At 40.8% G+C, this 19,052-nt stretch overlaps 1 protein-coding gene across 1 annotated transcript in view; it reads left to right on the top strand.

Annotated features, from left to right (window-relative positions):
* The window catches only part of KCNQ5 (potassium voltage-gated channel subfamily Q member 5), a 301,315-nt gene that overhangs the window by 207,308 nt on the left and 74,955 nt on the right, over positions 1-19,052 (top strand). The window contains exon 2 of the mRNA XM_075414513.1: positions 926-1,016. Within this exon, the coding sequence (XP_075270628.1) occupies positions 926-1,016 (91 nt within the window). The remainder of the gene's footprint in view (positions 1-925; positions 1,017-19,052) is intronic.

The raw sequence follows: 19,052 nt of genomic DNA, 5'->3' as shown, positions 1-19,052 counted from the left end.
TTGGTGAAGCAGTACAATAGGAAAAGATAGTCCTTATCATCCATAGTATAGGCCTCAGAGCAATACCAGCTCTGCAGGCTCATGTCTGCAAACGCCACATGTGCTGTATGCTGTAAGGAACAGACACAGGATATGCAAGAGTTTCTGCAGTGACACTGGGTGTTTGCATCTTCCTCGCAGAGAGATTTAGCAGCAAATTGGTGCTTTGCTTTGCCTGCATGTATTCATCAGTACCATGAAACATGCAAGCTCAAAACTGTTGTCGTGTTTTCTCGACTGTAATTGCACAACTTGTGTAAGACTGACCTAATTCAACCCTTTATTTTAACTTCTTCAATGGATTGTATGATATTAAATTTGTTCCCAGAATGGACCCTGTTCATTTACGGCAGTGATGCCATAACTCAACTACCTCTCAGCTCCTGGTACTTTGTGCATGAAGTCTGTTGCTCGGAAGGAAGTCGTTTCAGATGGGCAGTTAGGTGCAATATGTATCTTAGCTCTTCGATAAGCTAATACAGCAGATAGTTGTGGTCAGTTGTGGGAGAAGTGATTTTTCAGAGTGGGGAGTGGACTCTCCCGTTGGTGGTCTTTCTTTAAATCCGCTAAGAGTATCTGGACTGCATAAAGGTACAGAATTGTGATACCAAAAGTACTGTCTATGTATATTGGGTCATTTCTCCAAGAAAATCTTGTTTCTTGTGTTTGTTTCTATTAATTCTACCCGTGCTGTTGAGAAGCACGTGGATTTAGTAATAGGCTATCTTAATATCTTTAATGAACTACATAGTGGTCAAATTCCCTTCTATTAATGAAGACTGATCATTGATAGTCTTTTATTAATGTTGGTGAAGTAGAATCAATACAGATACTGGGTCAAGGTTCTGAAAAATATTAACAATTATTAATATTCTTTCTTTTTCAGTTTTCTCCTTGTGTTTGGTTGCTTGATTTTGTCCGTGTTTTCTACTATTCCTGAACACACAAAACTTGCCTCTGGTTGTCTCTTCATTTTGGTAAGTGAAGCTTCTAAATGCAAGACAGTTTTACAGATGCATTTATATACACTCAAATCCTCTCCCTCATGATGGAGAAAATAGCATAATTCCTGAACAATTTAAGAAACAAAACTTTTCATCAGAATGATGAAAAAAGAGTATAACAGAGCATTCCACCGTCTTTTTCTTTAAAACCAAGTCAGATTATGTGAAAGTAGTAATAAAGTACTGTATTGCATCCCCTTCTTTACTTGAGATTTGCTGAGGTTAGTAACTGATAGTTTTTCGGCTGCAGTTTGGCGGTGACTGAGCATGAAAAACCTTTGATACTGTAGCTGCCTTTTATAAAGTCGGCATGTAGTAAAAGGCACTTACACTTAAAATAGGAAATAATTTTGGTATCTTAGATACCAATTTGTGCTAGCTATTGGTAGATTCTGACATTTTAGTGGCAGTTGTTGCAGTAGGACGTGGTGGTATCATAATTTCCTCATAATACATGCTTCTGTATTATGTTTTTCTCTCCTTTTTCCCTTCTGAGGTAGATATAAATGGCTTTAATCCCTAAAAGTGCTTAACATTTTTCATGCCTGGTATGGACACCACTTTGTTCATCTGCTTCTTGATGGGCCATTTAGTTCTGCAAGTGATGGCCTGAGGGTAGGTGCGAGTGATCATTAAAATGTCACTATATATCCAGAGTTACCATGGTTATTTCAGTTCCATGTATACAGCAGACTGTGGCTCTTTAGGTAGTGCCTCGAGTGAAGTAACTGTTGACAAATGCCAACATTTTAGTTGTCATCACTGTGTATATCCAAAAGCCCTGGTCTTCAGAACAGCTCCCTAATTAATTATGGCGTGAGCACACTGATAAGCACAACTTTGGCATATGCTGTGACTCTACAGCACAATGTGCCACTGCATCAAGACACCTGAACTAAAAGTCCAGAGCTGGCTAGGTGCAGATGTGTGGTGTTCCGCTCCATTTGATGGTTTCTTAACAGGGCTAGTTTAGTTAGGTATAGCCATGGTAAACGTGGTATTTTGTTTTCTAGCCATATTAGTGCTTTTTCTTTTTCTGGAGAAAAGATCAGGTGGCGTTAAACCAGCTAAAAGTGATCGGATTTAATCCTACATTCATTGCTAGTCCCATTGTTTACATATCTGAGCAACACTTTGCAAATGGAAGCTTGTTAGAATGTTCTGCAACTAGTTATATTATTGTGATTACTACACTAATTGCTAAGATTTTCTGATATAGAAAACAGGAAAATTTTGTTAGCCTGAAAATACCCTATTTCTAATAGCAGGTGCTTTTGTGGCAAGTAATCTGTTTCCCTGTATACTTATGCAAATTGGTGGTAGAAAAACCATTTGTTTTGACATAAAATATGCATTTTCCCATGAGCCACATATTTGTTGATTGTATTGGTATGCTTACCACCGCTGATTCCTCAGCTGGCTGATAAACACATTCTCTGTGCTTTGCCATGGCTCTCTGAGGAGCCTGAACGTGGAGCAGCTCTGTGAAGTCCTGGGTTTGCTCCCAGCACCGGGCAGAGGTGTGGTGAGCTCCGCTGGCCAATACACCAGTCCTGTAGAGGTGCTGCTCAGGGTCCGCGGCGGGAAACCGGCACTTTCTGCTGCTGCATCTTCAAGGATGGGCTTTGTCCATCTTAACAGTTCCAACTGTTCAACCCGTGGCATCCTCTGAACACAGAAATGGCCTTAAGGAGGAAGAGGGTGGACGGTTAATCCTTGAAGCATCGTTACAAGCCTGGTCCAACATTTCTATGCTATAGCCTCGTGTATTCGGCAGACGCTTGGCAGGAATAAATCTAGCAATGACGAATTTTATGGCTCCTGCTGTGGGTCTCTAATGGAGAAAAATATAAACACAGCAAAGTATGAAGTTCCAGAAGCAGGCTAAAGCTGACTGGTTTATTCCAATTTGCTGATGCATGATTTGCTCCTTTGCTCCTTCTCTGCATACTGAATCATCAGCTGATATTAATGACGTTATCAAAGCAGTCTTTTGCAACCACAAACCAAGAGAAAAATACATTCCTACATTAACTCAGGAGCAGTTGTTTTGGCTGTGCTGACCCGTAACTGCAGTCACTAGAGTTTTCACAACCTTTTCCTCACAGTGATTCACACAACTCTTACAAATTTAGTGTCATTTAGTAGAGACAGTTGTATTAACTGTCAGAGATCTGGTTTAATACTCTTTTGCTTTATGCTTGAGATGGAAGATATACGTTTATTTTCTAATGAAGTACTGTACAAATACAACAATCCATCAAGCTGCCTGCTGGGTTTCTGTGAACTGCTTGCTTCGCAGATTTATTCCAGATGGTCCCCCCTACAGCCATGTTAATTGGCTAAAAAGCTCATGTAATGTTCCTTCCACTTAATACCTGAGCTGCTGCCTGCACTGGCACCTGTAGCTTTTGACATATTGCAGCTATTCGCAGTTACACAGGGAGTTTAAAGAAGGAAGTATAGATGAGGTGAGCAAACCTTTCCCTCCCTCTCAGAAAGGCCAGAGGAGTGGAGGAGATTATTGTTCTGCAATCAGTCGATTCCATTTATCTCCCTCGGCCTCGCCTTACAAGGGAGCAGAACACATATCTCCGAGTCACTGCATCTTGAATACTCTCTCAGAAACATACAACAGTGTGTAATAGCTCAAAGTAAATCATTGCTCAGGAAAGCAGTGTTAGCTGAGGGCTTCTGAGCGTCAGCAGAGGTTAATGGACTCGTCTGGACTGCAGCAACGCCCGAGCTCTGCTCGCAGAGCTGACACAAACCTGTCCCGCTGCGCTGTGCCGTACCCCGCCAGCGCTTCAGTTCTGGCATCCGCACAAGTGCTGCTGTATTCCTACGAGTCTTCTGCTTATCAGGGAGCCTGTCAAGGGAAGCACATGTAATATTTGAGTTCTATGCTTAAAATGAGATTTCTGCAGATAAGTGCATGCTACATACAGCAGTGTTGGATTGTTAAATCAGTAATAAATTTGGTTTGATTTTTGTCCAGAAGTAATGAGCCTAACCAGGGGGAGAGCATCAGATAAAACTCTTTGTACCTACAATTGTAATTATGCTCTAGCCTCATCTGTGCACACCACTTCTGGCATTGGAGTTGTAGCAGTGGTATAGCCCAGACAGACAGTAGAATAAAATCTGCTTCAACATCAAAAAAGCCACAAGCAGCTTAAGAATCCAACTAACACAGCAAGAAAATAATCTTTGGTGTATTGCTGTTCTCCTACAAGTACATTTGCTGGCACTTTATCAAATAATAAACACAAGGAAAGTAAAACTTCAGGCTGGGAAGGCAAAATCAAATCTTTTGGGGTAGATAGCCAAGAGGGAATATATCTAGAACTGGAGGTCATTCACTCTCATGACCAAATTCTCTATATTTTAAGATCCTTTTCAACTAAAGCTATGTGAATAACTGGTTCGCTTCTCTGTGTTTGCTGTCGATTCAAGAAAATAAATGAAATATTTTTAGTTGACCCACAAAGATTTGGCAAATTAGAAAGTCCAAAATAAGTCTTGGATCAGATTAAATGTTTCATTTGACCTGGCATAAAATATTATTTGCGTATTTGACCATTTCAGAACTTTTGGCTTAAAAGTAAAATTGAGACTGTAGGAAAAAAAATATCATTTTTATTTAAATTGACAAAGCATTCAATTTTTTTCATAATTTTCATTTTCAGTCAAAATGGAGAGATTTCAAAATTCATTTGAATTTCTGCAGGACTGTTTTTGTCAAATCTGTTTTGTGTTTTTCTCTGAAAAAGTCTGGAGTAGAAAGCTTGTACCCAATTCTGAAGGATAAGGGCCTCTGAAAATGTACTCTAGGAACATATCCTTCAAGCAGAAATAACTCCCAAAGACATAAAAGCAGACATCGTGCAGTAGATGAGGCTTCTACATGTACTGTGGTCACTTCTACAAATCCAAAAGGAGAGTCTAGTAAGTGCTTCTAGCAATTAACATCTTCCTAACATTCCATCCTTCTCTAACATTTTCCCATAAAATAAATGTAGAAAGAGGATGAACACTGATTAAAAAACATAGGGTATAGATGTCCCGCAGCAGGCAAGCATATATTCAATTTTCCTCTGCTCTAGGAGAGTGAATCAATCCACAACTATGTAATCATACAAATCTGCTACAAAGTTTTGAAGTTGTGGATCCACAGAGTGGATTTAAGCAAGAGGGATGGATAGTGCTCAATTCAAAAAAGCAGCATTTTTCAGGGTATGTTTATTGTCCCAGAACTTGATTCCTCTTGCAACACTTGGAGAAAGACAAACAGACCTGAGAAGAGGACTGGATGGATGGCTCTGTAGGACCAGCTAACAATGCATAAAAGGAAAAACTGAATGATCTCGAGAGATTTCAGTTCTAGATACATTTCTGACAAAGAAGGCAGGGTATAGACCACGTTACTGCAATTTTTGTTGAGTCTTCTCCCAAGAGAAACAGATGAACTGATCCCTGAGCTAAAAATTCAACAATTTTCAAGTTTGCTAAAGCTTAGCAAAACTCAGATCAATATTTCTCAGGAAATACTCATTCTTAATGTTTTCTTTCAGCCCAGATCAAAGCTTGGCTTTGAAATTTCAACACTTCTGCATAGAAATCTCTCAAAAATTACGTCTGTTAGACATACAACACTGATGTTATCAAAGACAGAATAAGGGAGGGAAAAATAAAGTTGATAAGGACAAAGCCTTCATGTTTTCAGTCTTCTCTGGATTCACATTATTATAATAAGTTGATAATAAGAGCATAAAACAATTCAACCATGTCATAATAAGATACCTCTTAGCTTTGAAAGAAGATATTCTTACCTTATCAAGATCATAGAATCATAGGTTGGAAAAGACCTCCAAGATCATCGAGTCCAACCATCCACCCAACACCACCATTCCTACTAAATCATATCCCAAAGTGCCATATCTATACATTTTTTAAACACCTCCAGGGATGGGGAGTCAACCACCTCCCTGGGCAGCCTGTTCCAATGTCTGACCACTCTTTCAGTAAAGAAATTGTTCCTAATATCAAATCTAAACCTCCCCTGATGCAACTTGAGGCCATTGCCTCTTGTTCTATCGCTAGTTAGTTGAGAGAAGAGACCAACACATGCCTCACTACAACCTCCTTTCAGGTAGTTGTAGAGAGCAATAAGGTCCCCCCTCAGCCTCCTCTTCTCCATACTAAACAGCCCCAGCTCCCTCAGCCACTCCTCATCAGACTTGTTCTCCAGACCCCTCACCAGCCTCACTGCCCTTCTCTGGACACCCTCCAGCAACTCAATGTCCTTCTTCTAGTGAGGGGCCCAAAACCGAACACAGTACTCGAGGTGTGGCCTCACCAGTGCCGAGTACAGGGGCACGATCACCTCCCTACTCCAGCTGGCCACACTATTCCTGATACAAGCCGGGATGCCTCTGGCCTTGTTGACCACCTGGACACACTGCTGGCTCATGGTCAGCCGGCTGTCGACCAACACCCCAAGGTCCTTCTCTGCCGGGCAGCTTTCCAGCCACTCCTCCCCAAGCCTGTAGCATTGCGTGGGGTTGTTGTGACCAAAGTGCAAGACCCAGCACTTGGCCATGTTGAACCTCATACAGTTGGTCTTGGCCCATTGATCCACTCTGTCCAGATCCCTCTGCAAAATAAATAATTGCACGTCTTTTCTGATTAAATTAGTTCTCTCCTATTATGTATACTGATTTCATCAAAGAATAGCTGACTGGTTTTTTTCTAATTTTGGGCCAGATCTCATCACAGCTGCTTGAGAATCTTTGTGTGCAAATAAAGCAGACTTCCCACTGGAAATGTAAGTGCTGGCTGCACTTTTCTGAAACTAACAGTGATTGATTAGAAGGAAGTCTGTCAAGGAAAAAACGTAAATGAAAAGGTGAAGTTATTTTAAAATGTATCAGTAGATGTTCCCAAAGCTGTAATCCTTCTGTCAGAAGGTGGCGCTGGCGCTCCCAACCAACCAAGCTCTAAAACAAAAAAGCACACACTGTAGCTATGGAGAGAGCTGAAAGTAACATTAAAAATTATTTTGTAACAAAGGAACATGGCACCACACATAAAACTGTAAAGGTATGTATGAAAAATCTATTGTCAACAGGGCTGAGGATGATAAAATACACTTCAAACACATCAGAGAATAAAGACATCTCAATACTGGCATAAGCCTGTTATTGATCAGGTTCTGGGCTTGATTACATTGTTAGTAATGTTTTGTGCTTTCTTTTCTTTTATTCTTCTGTATTAAGCAGAAATAACCTTTGTAAAGAGAAGAATGAAAAATCACACATTGAATGGAATACTTTTTCTCTTGTAATTAAAAAATGTAATATTATAGTTCTACTGGGAAAGCTTAAATGGGTTTGATGACTACAGATGACTAAAACAGCATTAATACACATGATCTGCAGTCAGGGCAAAGAAAAACCTCATAACTGAATCACTTAAAAAATGTAGGATAACTATGAACAGTTACCTGAAGTGCTACTGCATTCAACAGCAAATGTACTAGAAATTAAGAGAGAGTTTCAGAGTCACTGCCAGACCATTTCCCAGGCAGGCAGAACGACCAACCAATTACACTCCAGCAAGAAATCTCCATTTACTGTGCAATGTTAAGATCACTAGAGTTGCCACAACTCAATGGCTGCTGGCTGAAATACCATCCATGAAGTTATTTTCCACTCCCTCTGAAGGAACAGGGCACATACAGAGAAATGGGTGGTTCTGTGCAATGCGGGATGGAAACAGCAAACCCAGAAACAGTGTTAAATGTAACAGAACTCATGACCTGGTACAATTTTAACGTTAAAATGACTAACCTGTAGTAAGAAAGCCAGTGTTGATTTTCTAAATAGGTACATTATACTCTTTTATATTCTTCTTCTCTGTTTCTATAGAAGAGCTGTCAATTAACTTATCTTGTCCATGACATTATATGGCTATATGCAGAAAGTCAGGACAGAAGATGCTAGTACTGTGATCAATCATTTCCTCATTCCCTTTGTTTCCCAACACAGGGAACACTAGCATTCAGTGGTGGAGAACATATTCTTAAGAGGAAAAGAAATATCCATGTTAGCTGGAAAAGAGCCTTTTAGTCAGCCATTCAAGGCGCCACTTTCTCTAGGGGAACACAATCTCTAGGGGGATTTTGAGATTAGAAGTGGAAAATGGGGAGGATTAGATGTTAGTGATGGGGTGTCAAGATTCAGATTAATAGGAATATAATTCTTTGCGAAGGGAAAAGCACATTGCCTTTTAGGCTAATCAACACATTGTGCTAAATGACTCAACCAGCTGTCCTTGACCTCCTTTAAAGACAAACGAGCAACACTCCTTACACAACAACTGCTCTTCCATGACATGTCTTTTTTCTTGTTTTACCAGTTTAAGTGATAACAATGCAACATGGAAAACCACTTCCAGGTCATAAGTGTAACATTTTCCATAGAAGTAGATTTGTAGCAGCTAATGCTAGACTCTGCAGTATTTAATTTTATTGGCTTCATGCCAGAGATTGATAAGGATCCAAACTTATTATAAGGAGAGCAAGAGCTACCTCCTTAAAACATGCAACAGTTTAGATTGCAACAGCGAAAATGGATAGATATCAAACTCTCTATCAGAAATTCAGACCTGACCCTTGTTAGGGAAATATTGATTTGCCAAATGGAAAAGCAGAATATGTCTCCAGAGGAAAACCAAAGTACATAGTTATAAATAATATGTAAGGAAAAAGTCTACAAAACGCTAAATGTAAAAAGGAAAAGAATGCTGAAAAAGGCAGAACATCAGTAATATGAAAGCTGTTTGGAAACCTAGGGAACACCCACAATCTGAGTAACATACAGAGACCATAATCCACCTAGTCCCTTTGCACAGATGTGACAAAGCATGCAAAGACATAGCTTGCTACAGTCAAAATGTGAACTTTCCTCAAGTGAGAGAAGAAATCTGTTCACAAGATTCAGTTTATAAACTGCAAAGTCAAGCAAATAGTTATCAAAATATAGGCAAATATGAAAAATATCTGTGAGGATCCAGAGCAGACATACCTATAATACAAAAACCCAAAGAGAGTTTAAAGTTTAGCTGATGGTAAATACACAGACACACACTGGAACTAAATCCAGCCCTGAGGACTGTGAACTGTGGGTGAGCTATAAAGATGAATTAGCGAAATAAGTATTGGCCATTTTAAACTTGTAGTGTTCCATGGAGTACCTAAGGAAAGGGTGTATGTCATGGACAGGATAATAACTTTGGTAGCAAATCTGAACCAGACAGGAATTGGCTAATAGCACTATATGAAGATATGATCACAGGAAATGAATGTCTCGCAAAGATATATGTATGTTTTTGAGAGGATGTGGAAGGGGTTTGTTCTTTTCTTTTTCCAGGAGACCAAAATTCCATAAACCTTGGAAAAAAGATAGTAGGAAAAGCTGCAAAACACTCAGCAATGGCATGATTTGTAAAACATGAGACTTGGTATACTGGCTTCAAAGCCTAGTGATCTGACTGAAAAGAGGGGACCAAGTCAGCTTTTTCACTGAACCTAAGAAACTTAATAAAAGTCTTGCAATCAAAGACTTGTTCAAATCACAGAAATGTCTCGTGAGATGACAGAAGTGAATATCTTCAAGGAACTGAAGGAATCCTGCAGAAGCAGGATTTTGACAGATTGGGTAAAGTGTCTTCCAAGTCCAGTTTGCCAAAATTCACCAATTGTCAGAAAACACTTTCTTAAAATTGCTTTCTGAACACATTTGATACTGGAAACATTTCAGTGACTATCATCCCAGATGCTCATAGGTCTTCCAGTGGTCAAAACATGCGTTGATGTACTCCTAGGGAAGCTCTGTTAATGAGCTTTGCAAACTGGGAAACTGCAAGAAGAAGTCACTTAAAAAAAGAACACAGAAAATATCATTTTCAGAGTCTCTAGGATTTAACAACTCCAAACATGCCAAGACCAAAAAGTATAATATTAACTATGCCATCCCGCTCTGTTATGCAGCATGTCAAATGTTAGTAGTTAATTCACATACATGTGTTCAGCTGTAACAATTAGCCTAAACCCCTTGCATTGACACCAGATTAACATGGATGCCAGAGGATAAAAAGATTCAGAGTCTGTACTGGCTCTGGAACCCATTCCGCATTTCTTTTGGACACAGCAAAAGATATCAACTTCTTCACAGACATTTCAAGAGGAAGATTTGGGAGCTGTGTTGCTACAGAGACATGTGCTTGAACGTCTGCCTGTAACATGTGACATCAGAAACGTGACTACAGCAGAAAAAAATGCATGAAGAAATCACAAAGGAAATGCAAAGGCCTGTGTACAGCTGTACAGAGCTTCTTTGTTTTTAATATGTGGATAATTTTAAAACCGGAATGAGACCATTTACTGCTGATATCTCATTACAAAACAGGATACAAAAGTATTTGGAAAGTGGAAAATTATTCTATAGTGCAAGTTTTATGGCTATCGTCTTCTTTCAGGAATTCTCTCAGAAGTGTCGTTGTACCTGACACGTACACAAATGATCTGGCACAAAGCAGTGAGTGGAAATGGGGGGGACTAGAAAGACCCATATTTAAGGGTGATGTTCTATCTGGGGAAGAGCAGGATAGACATGATGGGTGGAGAAATCAACATTTCCCCTTGTCATTTTCCCATTTTGAAAAAGGGTTTTCAGTGATTAGCAGGGTCTTCCTAGAAGAACCTCATCCACCAAAATCCAAAAGCCAAAAGCAGCTGTGGGATGGGTTTGCCCACATGTGCACTGACATAGTAAGGGCAGTAACCGTGATGGGCAGCAGTCGGGAGCACAGCCACCCAGGGCCTATGTGCCATTCGTTTCTGTGGCACCAGCAGACCCTCAGCAGCCGGTCCGTGGCGATGCTGTGAGCTGTATCTGCTGGTCTGGGGCGGCAGAAGTGTGTCTGTCCTTCCTTCGTGGAAGCTGAGAAATGTTAGACCAGCTTCAGTGCTAGGAATCATGTATTGGGTCTGATATGATAAATACTTGTATTTACTTTATAAGAGATGATGAAAACCATAATTAAATGGCAGCTATCTAATTCAGGTGCCTGCTTTTACTATCTGATTCAAAACTGGCTTTACTTGACAGAAAATTTCTGGACTTATTTCTGTTGTAAGTCAATAAAGAAGCATGACTGATAGGTGCCATTTCAAGTAATAAACACAAAAAGCTAGAAGGGATTTGGATAGCAAAAGTCCTATATAGCATGTGGCTAATTAAAGCTAAGTGTATCACTGGGATTTTAATATTATATCAATAGACTTATAGCTGTGAGTTAGATTAAAAGGCACAGAACTGATATCTCAGCAATCCTCTTTAACATAGAATTAACATGGGAAATCTCAGTCATAATCTTGAAAAACAAGTGTAGTAAAAGTATCTCATTCATTATAAAACTGATTAATGATAAAAAGGTACATAAATTTCATTTCATGCTATTGTGTGTTGCACTGGGAGCTGAAGTCTCTGGTTGTGATTTATGTGCCACTAATAGGGTCTATTCTGGGTTGTGTTTTCAGATTTATGTCTGCCTTTCCCACTGTTAAACTGCAGTTGGAAAGAATTCAAACATAAATTCCTTAAGTGTATGTATGCATGTGTAGATATACTTGTTAGCTGTTTAGATCAAAGATCTCCCATTCTAACGCTGAATCCGGAGTAACACAAATATGAGTTCAAAATATTCTACTATTTTGAACAATAATATATGCACATATTCATATCTGCTGATTTTAATCTGGAAACTGACCAGTATAACAGAGCTTCTGCATCACAACTATTTAAAGCTCATTTTGGGGGATTAATTTGATTTGTTCTAGTCCATCTCCTGAGTTTCTGACAATGTCATTGTAGAGCCAGCTCTCCTATGAGCTCAAGGCACGCAGCTCCTTACATCACTCTGCAGCTCAGTTGTCCTACTTCAATAGCCTTTAGGATAATTAGCAACACAATTTCCGTACAAGAAATAGAATTGAAATAACAGCAGAGCCATTGTCTTGTGGGTGGATTCCTTATATCCAAGCCTAAGTTCATTTACGCATTGCAAAATAACCAGAAGCATCCTAGAAGAACAGCACAGAGTGCTCAACTTTAGTCATTTTCTTATCTCAAAAATGGCTCTAATTCCCAGAAATGATGGTCTACAACCAAGGCACCTGCTTGCAGCAACAGCAAATTATTTTAAGTTTTAATAAGCAGTTATGTTAACGAACAAGAAAGCTATGACAAAACCATTTTTCTGCTCTTCTAATGTTATGCTTAGGGAATTCCTTACCATTAAAAACTACCTGAGAGGCATATTAATTTAGATAATTTCAGCATATCATCATTTGCATCATACTTAGACAGGAAAAAAAAGAAAGAAGTGCTCATCACAGCTGGATTGTACAAAGTATACTTGATTTAATTAATTATCAGCCCTGTTCATTAGAGTCCTGCAGGGCCGTTTGTTAATAGAAACTTTGCTCTGGATGTCCTCTTATTTTCTTTTCCTGCCATTTGTGTGACTCGCATTGTTCCAGAGGCAGAGAAACCAAGGCACTTGCAGATGCAAAAAAATTCAGGAGCACACTGGCACCTGTGTTGCTTATGCCAAAAGCAACCAAATCTTTTAAGCCTCTGTGTTTCAGCCTGGCTTCTCTTGCATATGCATATTTCCCGTGGCAACTGGAACTGCATATGCAGAAACATTTCAGAATGAAAAACTCATCAGTCTGGATGAACTGTGCTTTGAGAAGACTTTCCAGTGTCCGAACCACCAAGGTGTCTGCCATAACAGTTACTGTGGGAGGCGAGGTGTGAGCTTAAAAAGCAAAAAAAAAGCTACAGATTGTGGTAACTGTGGTGCAGGGCCAGATGCAGCTGTGATTGGAAGAAGGTGACAAGGTAGGGGGAAAGGAAGAAATGTGAAAGGCCAGGGCATCCCTGTTCTACCTCAGAAGGGAATGATTACGTTGCCAGTACATCTAAACTTGTTCATCAGTTCAGATTCAGCATTTCTGAATTTTCGAGGAGGTCGAGGTCAGACTTATCAACAGTGCAGGATTTTCCTATTCTGATGTAAATGTTGTTATTCATATGGCACAAGTAATCCAATATTAATGAGGTTCCATCATATTATACGTAGAAGAGAGATACTTGGAATGCAGCATTTCTACGGCAATCCTACAAATCATATGAGGTCTAATGGTTTATTCTGTCACATGCCTTTCCAATTATGTTCTGATTTTCTGTTTCAATTGCTCAGGAACTAAAACTAAGTTATTTAAAAGCCTAGATTTATGCTTAATTTTGTAACAAGCCATTCATAGAATCATAGAATCATAGAAAGTTTTGGGTTGGAAGGGACCCCTAGAGGTCATCTAGTCCAACCCCCCTGCAGCGAGCAGGGATACCATTAACTAGATCAGGTTGCTCAGAGCCCTGTCCAACCTAGTCTTGAATGTTTCCAGGGATGGGGCCTCCACTACCTCTCTGGGCAACCCGTTCCAGTGTTTCACCACCCTCATTGTAAAGAACTTCTTCCTTATATCCAGCCTAAACCTACCCTGTTTTAGTTGAAAACCATTACCCCTTGTCCTGTCACTGTTGTCTCTACTAAAAAGATTGTCCCCATCTTTCCTATAGGCTCCCTTTAAGTACTGAAAGGCTGCAATCAGGTCTCCCCACAGCCTTCTCTTCTCCAGGCTGAACAAGCCCAACTCTCTCAGCCTGTCCTCATAGGAGAGGTGCTCCAGCCCTCGGATCATTTTTGTAGCCCTCCTTTGGACCCGCTCCAACAGTTCCATGTCCTTCTTGTGCTGAGGGCTCCAGAGCTGAACGCAGTACTCCAGGTGACGTCTCACCAGAGCAGAGTAGAGGGGCAGAATCACCTCTCTCGACCTGCTGGCCACACTTCTCTCGATGCAGCCCAGGACATGGTTGGCCTTCTGGGCTGCCAGCGCACATTGCCGGCTCATGTCCAGCCTTTAATCTATCAGTACCCCCAAGTCCCTCTCAGCAGGGCTGCTCTCGATCCTTTCATCCCCCAGCCTGTATTGATAGCGGGGATTACCCCGACCCAGGTGTAGGACCTTGCACTTGGCCTTGTTGAACCTCATGAGGTTCACACAGGCCCACCTCTCCAGCTTGTCCAGGTCCCTCTGGATGGCATCCCGTCCTTCTGGTGTCTCAACCGTACCACTCAGCTTGGTGTCATCTGAAAACTTGCTGAGGGTACACTCGATGTCGCTGTCCATGTCATTGATAAATATATTGAACAGCACTGGTCCCAGTACGGACCCCTGAGGGACTCCACTCGTCACTGGTCTCCATGCAGACATTGAGCCGTTGACCACTACCCTTTGCCTGCGACCATCCAACCAATTCCTTATCCACCGGACGGTCCACCCATCAAATCCATTGCTCTCCAATTTAGAGAGAAGGATGTTGTGGGGGACCGTGTCAAAGACTTTACAAAAATCCAGATAGATGACGTCCATTGGTTTTCCCTTGTCCACTCTTGTTGTTACACCATCATAGAAAGCCACTAGGTTGGTGAGGCAGGACTTGCCCTTGGTGAAGCCATGCTGGCTGTCTCGAATCACCTCCCTGGCCTCCATGTGCCTTAGCATATCTTCTAGGAGAACCTGTTCCATGATCTTCCCAGAGGTGAGGCTGACAGGTCGGTATTTCCCAGGGTCTTCCTTTCTACCCTTTTTGAAAAGGGGCACAAAGTTTCCCTTTTTCCAGTCACCGGGAACTTCCCCTGACTGCCATGACTTTTCAAATATCATGGAGAGTGGCTTGGCAACTACGTCAGCCAGTTCCCTCAGGACTCTGGGATGCATCTCATCAGGTCCCATGGACTTCTGTACATTTAGGTTCCTCAGGAGGTCCCGAACCTGGTCTTCACTTAACAGCTGGAGGGGTTTTACCCTCCTGGTCTCCTTCATGCCATCCATCAACTCGGGAGGGGTTAGGAGAGAGGTTGCCAGTGAAGACTGAGGCAAAAAAGTTGTTGAGTACCTCAGGTTTCTCCTCATCTGCTGTTACCAGTTTGCCGGTCTCGCTCATGAGCGGGGGTACGTTTTCTTTGACCATCTTTTTCTGGCTGACATACCTGTAGAAGCCCTTCTTGTTATTTTTCACATCCCTTGCCAAGTTCAGCTCCAGCATGGCCTTCCTGACCCCATCCCTACACAACCGGGCAGCTTCCCTATACTCTTCCCAGGAAGCCAGTCCCTGCTTCCACTGCCTGTGCAGTTCCCTCTTCTTCCTTAGTTTGACCAGCATCTCTTGCCTCAGCCATGCCGTCCTCTTCCCTTCTCTGCCCGACTTCTTACACTTGGGGATCGAGAGCTCTTGTGCTCTCTTGAATACATCCTTAAAGACCTGCCAGCTCTGTTCTGTTCCCCTGTTCCTGAGGACCGTTTCCCAGGGAGTCCTTCTGACTATCTCCTTGAAGAGCTGGAAATTTGCCCTCCTAAAATTTAGGGTCCTGACTATGCTCTTCGTTATTCCCATTTCCCTCCGTAGCGTTAGTTCCACCAGCGCGTGGTCACTGCAGCCCAGGCTACCTCCGATCTTGACATCTCCAACGAGCTCACTCACACTGGTGACCACCAGGTCTAGTATCGCATCCCCTCGGGTAGGGGTGCTTATTACCTGGCTTAAGAAGTTGTCCTCAATGCATTCTAGGAACCTGCTGGATTGCCTACAGCTTGCCGTGTTGCTTTTCCAGCAGATGTCGGGGTGGTTGAAGTCCCCCAGCAGGACGAGAGCCTGCGAGCGCAAAGCCTCCTGGAGTTGGAGGAAGAACGCTTCGTCTATCAGCTCCTCTTGATCTGGCGGCCTGTAGTAGACACCAACCACTAGGTTCCCTTTGTTGCCTCTCTCTCCGATTCTTACCCATAAGCTTTCGACCTGCTTGTGGCTATTCTTCAGGGACAGCTCTTCACTCTGTAGTGTTTTCTTGATGTAAAGGGCAACACCCCCGCCCCTCCTTCCTCGCCTGTCCCTTCTGAACAGCCTGTAGCCATCAAGAGCTACATTCCAGTCGTGGGATTCATCCCACCAAGTTTCCATGATGGCAATCAGATCGTAGCTTTCCAGCAGGGCGATTCCAACTGAAATGAATTGTTTAGGATGCATACTTCCAATATTTGCCCATGGAAAACCAAAAACCTCGTGACTGTGCAACTGCCATAGGAAAAAATATTGTCATTCCCTGGCCTGCATTAACCTTGACGGAGATTTGACTTTACATTGTGACTGAGTGCACTGATTATTAAAACATTATTTTTTTCAAAGTGGTGTGGGGTTTTTTGCTTCTCTCCAGTTTCAACCTGGACCAATCCAAAATACAACAGAACTGTCACGTATACTGCTATGAAGAGTTTCTGTTTCAGTGCATTCACATTTTCTAGGAAAATCCTTTTCCTTTAGACTTTATTCATGATGATATGTACTCCCTTCAAAATCAATTGTTCTTTGAGGAAGTAGAAGTGACCAGGATATAAGGATCATTTTGAAACCTCACTATTTCAGAAAGTGCAAAAATAAATGTGAAACCTCATCTCCACTTTAGTCAATGTCTTTTCTGCTATTAAAGCTTATACTGTACTTTAAAACCTCCAGAAATTTAGTACCTGTGGAAGAAAACCATATACAGTATTTTTAAAATCAGCAGTTCTTTTAGCATTCCATTGCTAAGAGCTATATATAATTTACGATATCTGATCTCACTTACTACAATTACAGCAGATGTTGTTAAAATTTGCTTAAATACAGAAATTCCAGTTAATTTTGAGATACTATCACTCTGCATAAATTCATAGCATTGCTTGAAACGGTGACTATTTTTCTCAAGGAATGAACAAAGATGTCTCTCATTGTTTCTCCAAGAAAAATCTTGTACTCTTACCCCACCCTCCAAAAAAAAAAATTGAGAAAGCATCTTTTTGCTCTTCTACTCTCTCAGAATAGATGTATCTCCATGAAGCTTCTCTTTATAGTGTACATATATGTATTTGTGTGCGCGTGTGAGACAAATGGGATTTCTGCTGCTGACACGAGTGCACCATGGAGTACAAGAGACTCTCCAACACGTGCTTTCAGCACAGAAGGACTTTTTTCATCTTTGTGTAACTGAGCAAGCATAGAAAATAGTAATTGCTAACAGTAGTGCAGATAATGAATACAAAACTGCATAGCACTAATAGGAACCAGAATATTAAACTACCAAAAAAATTACCTCCTTTCAACTTCTACAAGAGGTTTTGTGATGCTAATTTAACTGAAATGAAGCTGTAGACTAGTCCTTCCAGAATCATTAAGTACTTTCTGTTCTTGCCAGTTCTCCATCGGAGGCCCTGCTGGGGTCTAGAATGTGATAGAGGACATGCTCCTGCCGGTGTGGATCAGCTCCTGTAAGGTGGCTGTCACAATTTCAGCATACTTACAAAGCAGGGGGTGCTTCTTGTGCACCTGTGCACACAACATGTTTTCCAGGGAAACGAGAAATTTTAGTCAAACGAAATGTGATTAGTTTTGAACAAGGGAAAGATTTTACTGGAATCAAAGAATGTTGCACGCTTTGCTGGCCTCCTCGCCTTCAGTATCTCTTACCCTTGCCCCAAAGAAGAAACTTCATCAGGAGACTCAGGTGTCAAATGGCCCAGGTGTCAAACGGCCTGGACGCCTGCCATCAACCCCCATAAACTCAGAGACATTATCTAACATTGTGTAAACCAAATTTGACAATTCATGATTTAACTACCATTATAAAAGTCATAGTTAAATAACTAAAATATATATTCTTACTTTTTTCCAGTTGGCTTCTTGTTCATTTTATTCTTGGCCTACTCAGAATTTCCTACAAGGAAATGTACCACATGGTAGCCAACTATGAAGAATTATTGTTACTATATGGAGAGCTTTTTCAATTTTGTACTTAATCCTTTCTAAAGTTGTGCAATAACTCAGTTCGTGGAATTAAGCTGAAGTTTCTTGTAGTAGAACGAATAAAAAGAAAATCTTAAACAATAACACTCATTTTTCCATGTGTTCTTTTCTAACAAAAGAAGTCACATTTTCTTTAGCTGTGTTTTAACAGAGGGATCTCATTCTGTGTTTCTGATTTAGGAATTCAGTATGGGATTTACAAAACTGGAAATCAAGACACTGCAGAAGGTTCTGAAAACTCTTTCAGTGTGATGTAGTTATATAAGCTGACATGTTTTAGGAAGGAATACTACGTTTTCCGATTGTTCTATGACAGTAGAAGCAAATGAAATTCACAGTGTTTCAATGTACTGCCAGTAAGCATAAGCTAGTAAAGCACCATTACATGACACAATATTAATAATGCCATTTGTTTGGGTAAATTAATGCCTGAGTTGATGTATGTGATATTTACAGCCTTATTGGCTTGCAGAGTTGTGGAGTTTCACAGTCTAAAAACATGCAAACATTTTATTGGGAAAAAGTAAATAATGGATCAAACCTACCCTTGCCGATACTCCTCTATTAATTCATTTGCAGTGCTTTCTTACCAGTACCACACTTGTCCTGATCCTATAGGAATGACAAATTAGTTGGCTGACAAGGAAAAGCTTTCTCCTGGATGTGGAAATACATTCAGCTGCCAAATAAAATACAGCTTTCATCCTCTTCTTTCTGAACTGCTTAAGAAGCTTCAAGTATTTTTCTCCTTCTTTTGGTTAACACACAAATTTTTGTTTTATCATTTCAAAACCCATAACTTTATGATGGCATTCCAGAAGAGTATGTAAATTAAGTTTATAATTCCAGTGTGTATGTACTATATCATTGTATATTATAAGGATTCAGATTTCCTTAACGTATGGGGCTGAATCATGCTCCAAGCTCTATTGCTGCAACTCTGCTGACCTCACTGTTGTATTGAAAAATTTTTTCCAATAAA

This window comes from Opisthocomus hoazin, chromosome 2 (assembly GCF_030867145.1).
Source record: "Opisthocomus hoazin isolate bOpiHoa1 chromosome 2, bOpiHoa1.hap1, whole genome shotgun sequence".
NCBI lineage: Eukaryota > Metazoa > Chordata > Aves > Opisthocomiformes > Opisthocomidae > Opisthocomus > Opisthocomus hoazin.
The sequence above is the reverse complement of the archived record's forward strand: the minus strand, read 5'-3'. Positions and strand labels throughout refer to the sequence as shown.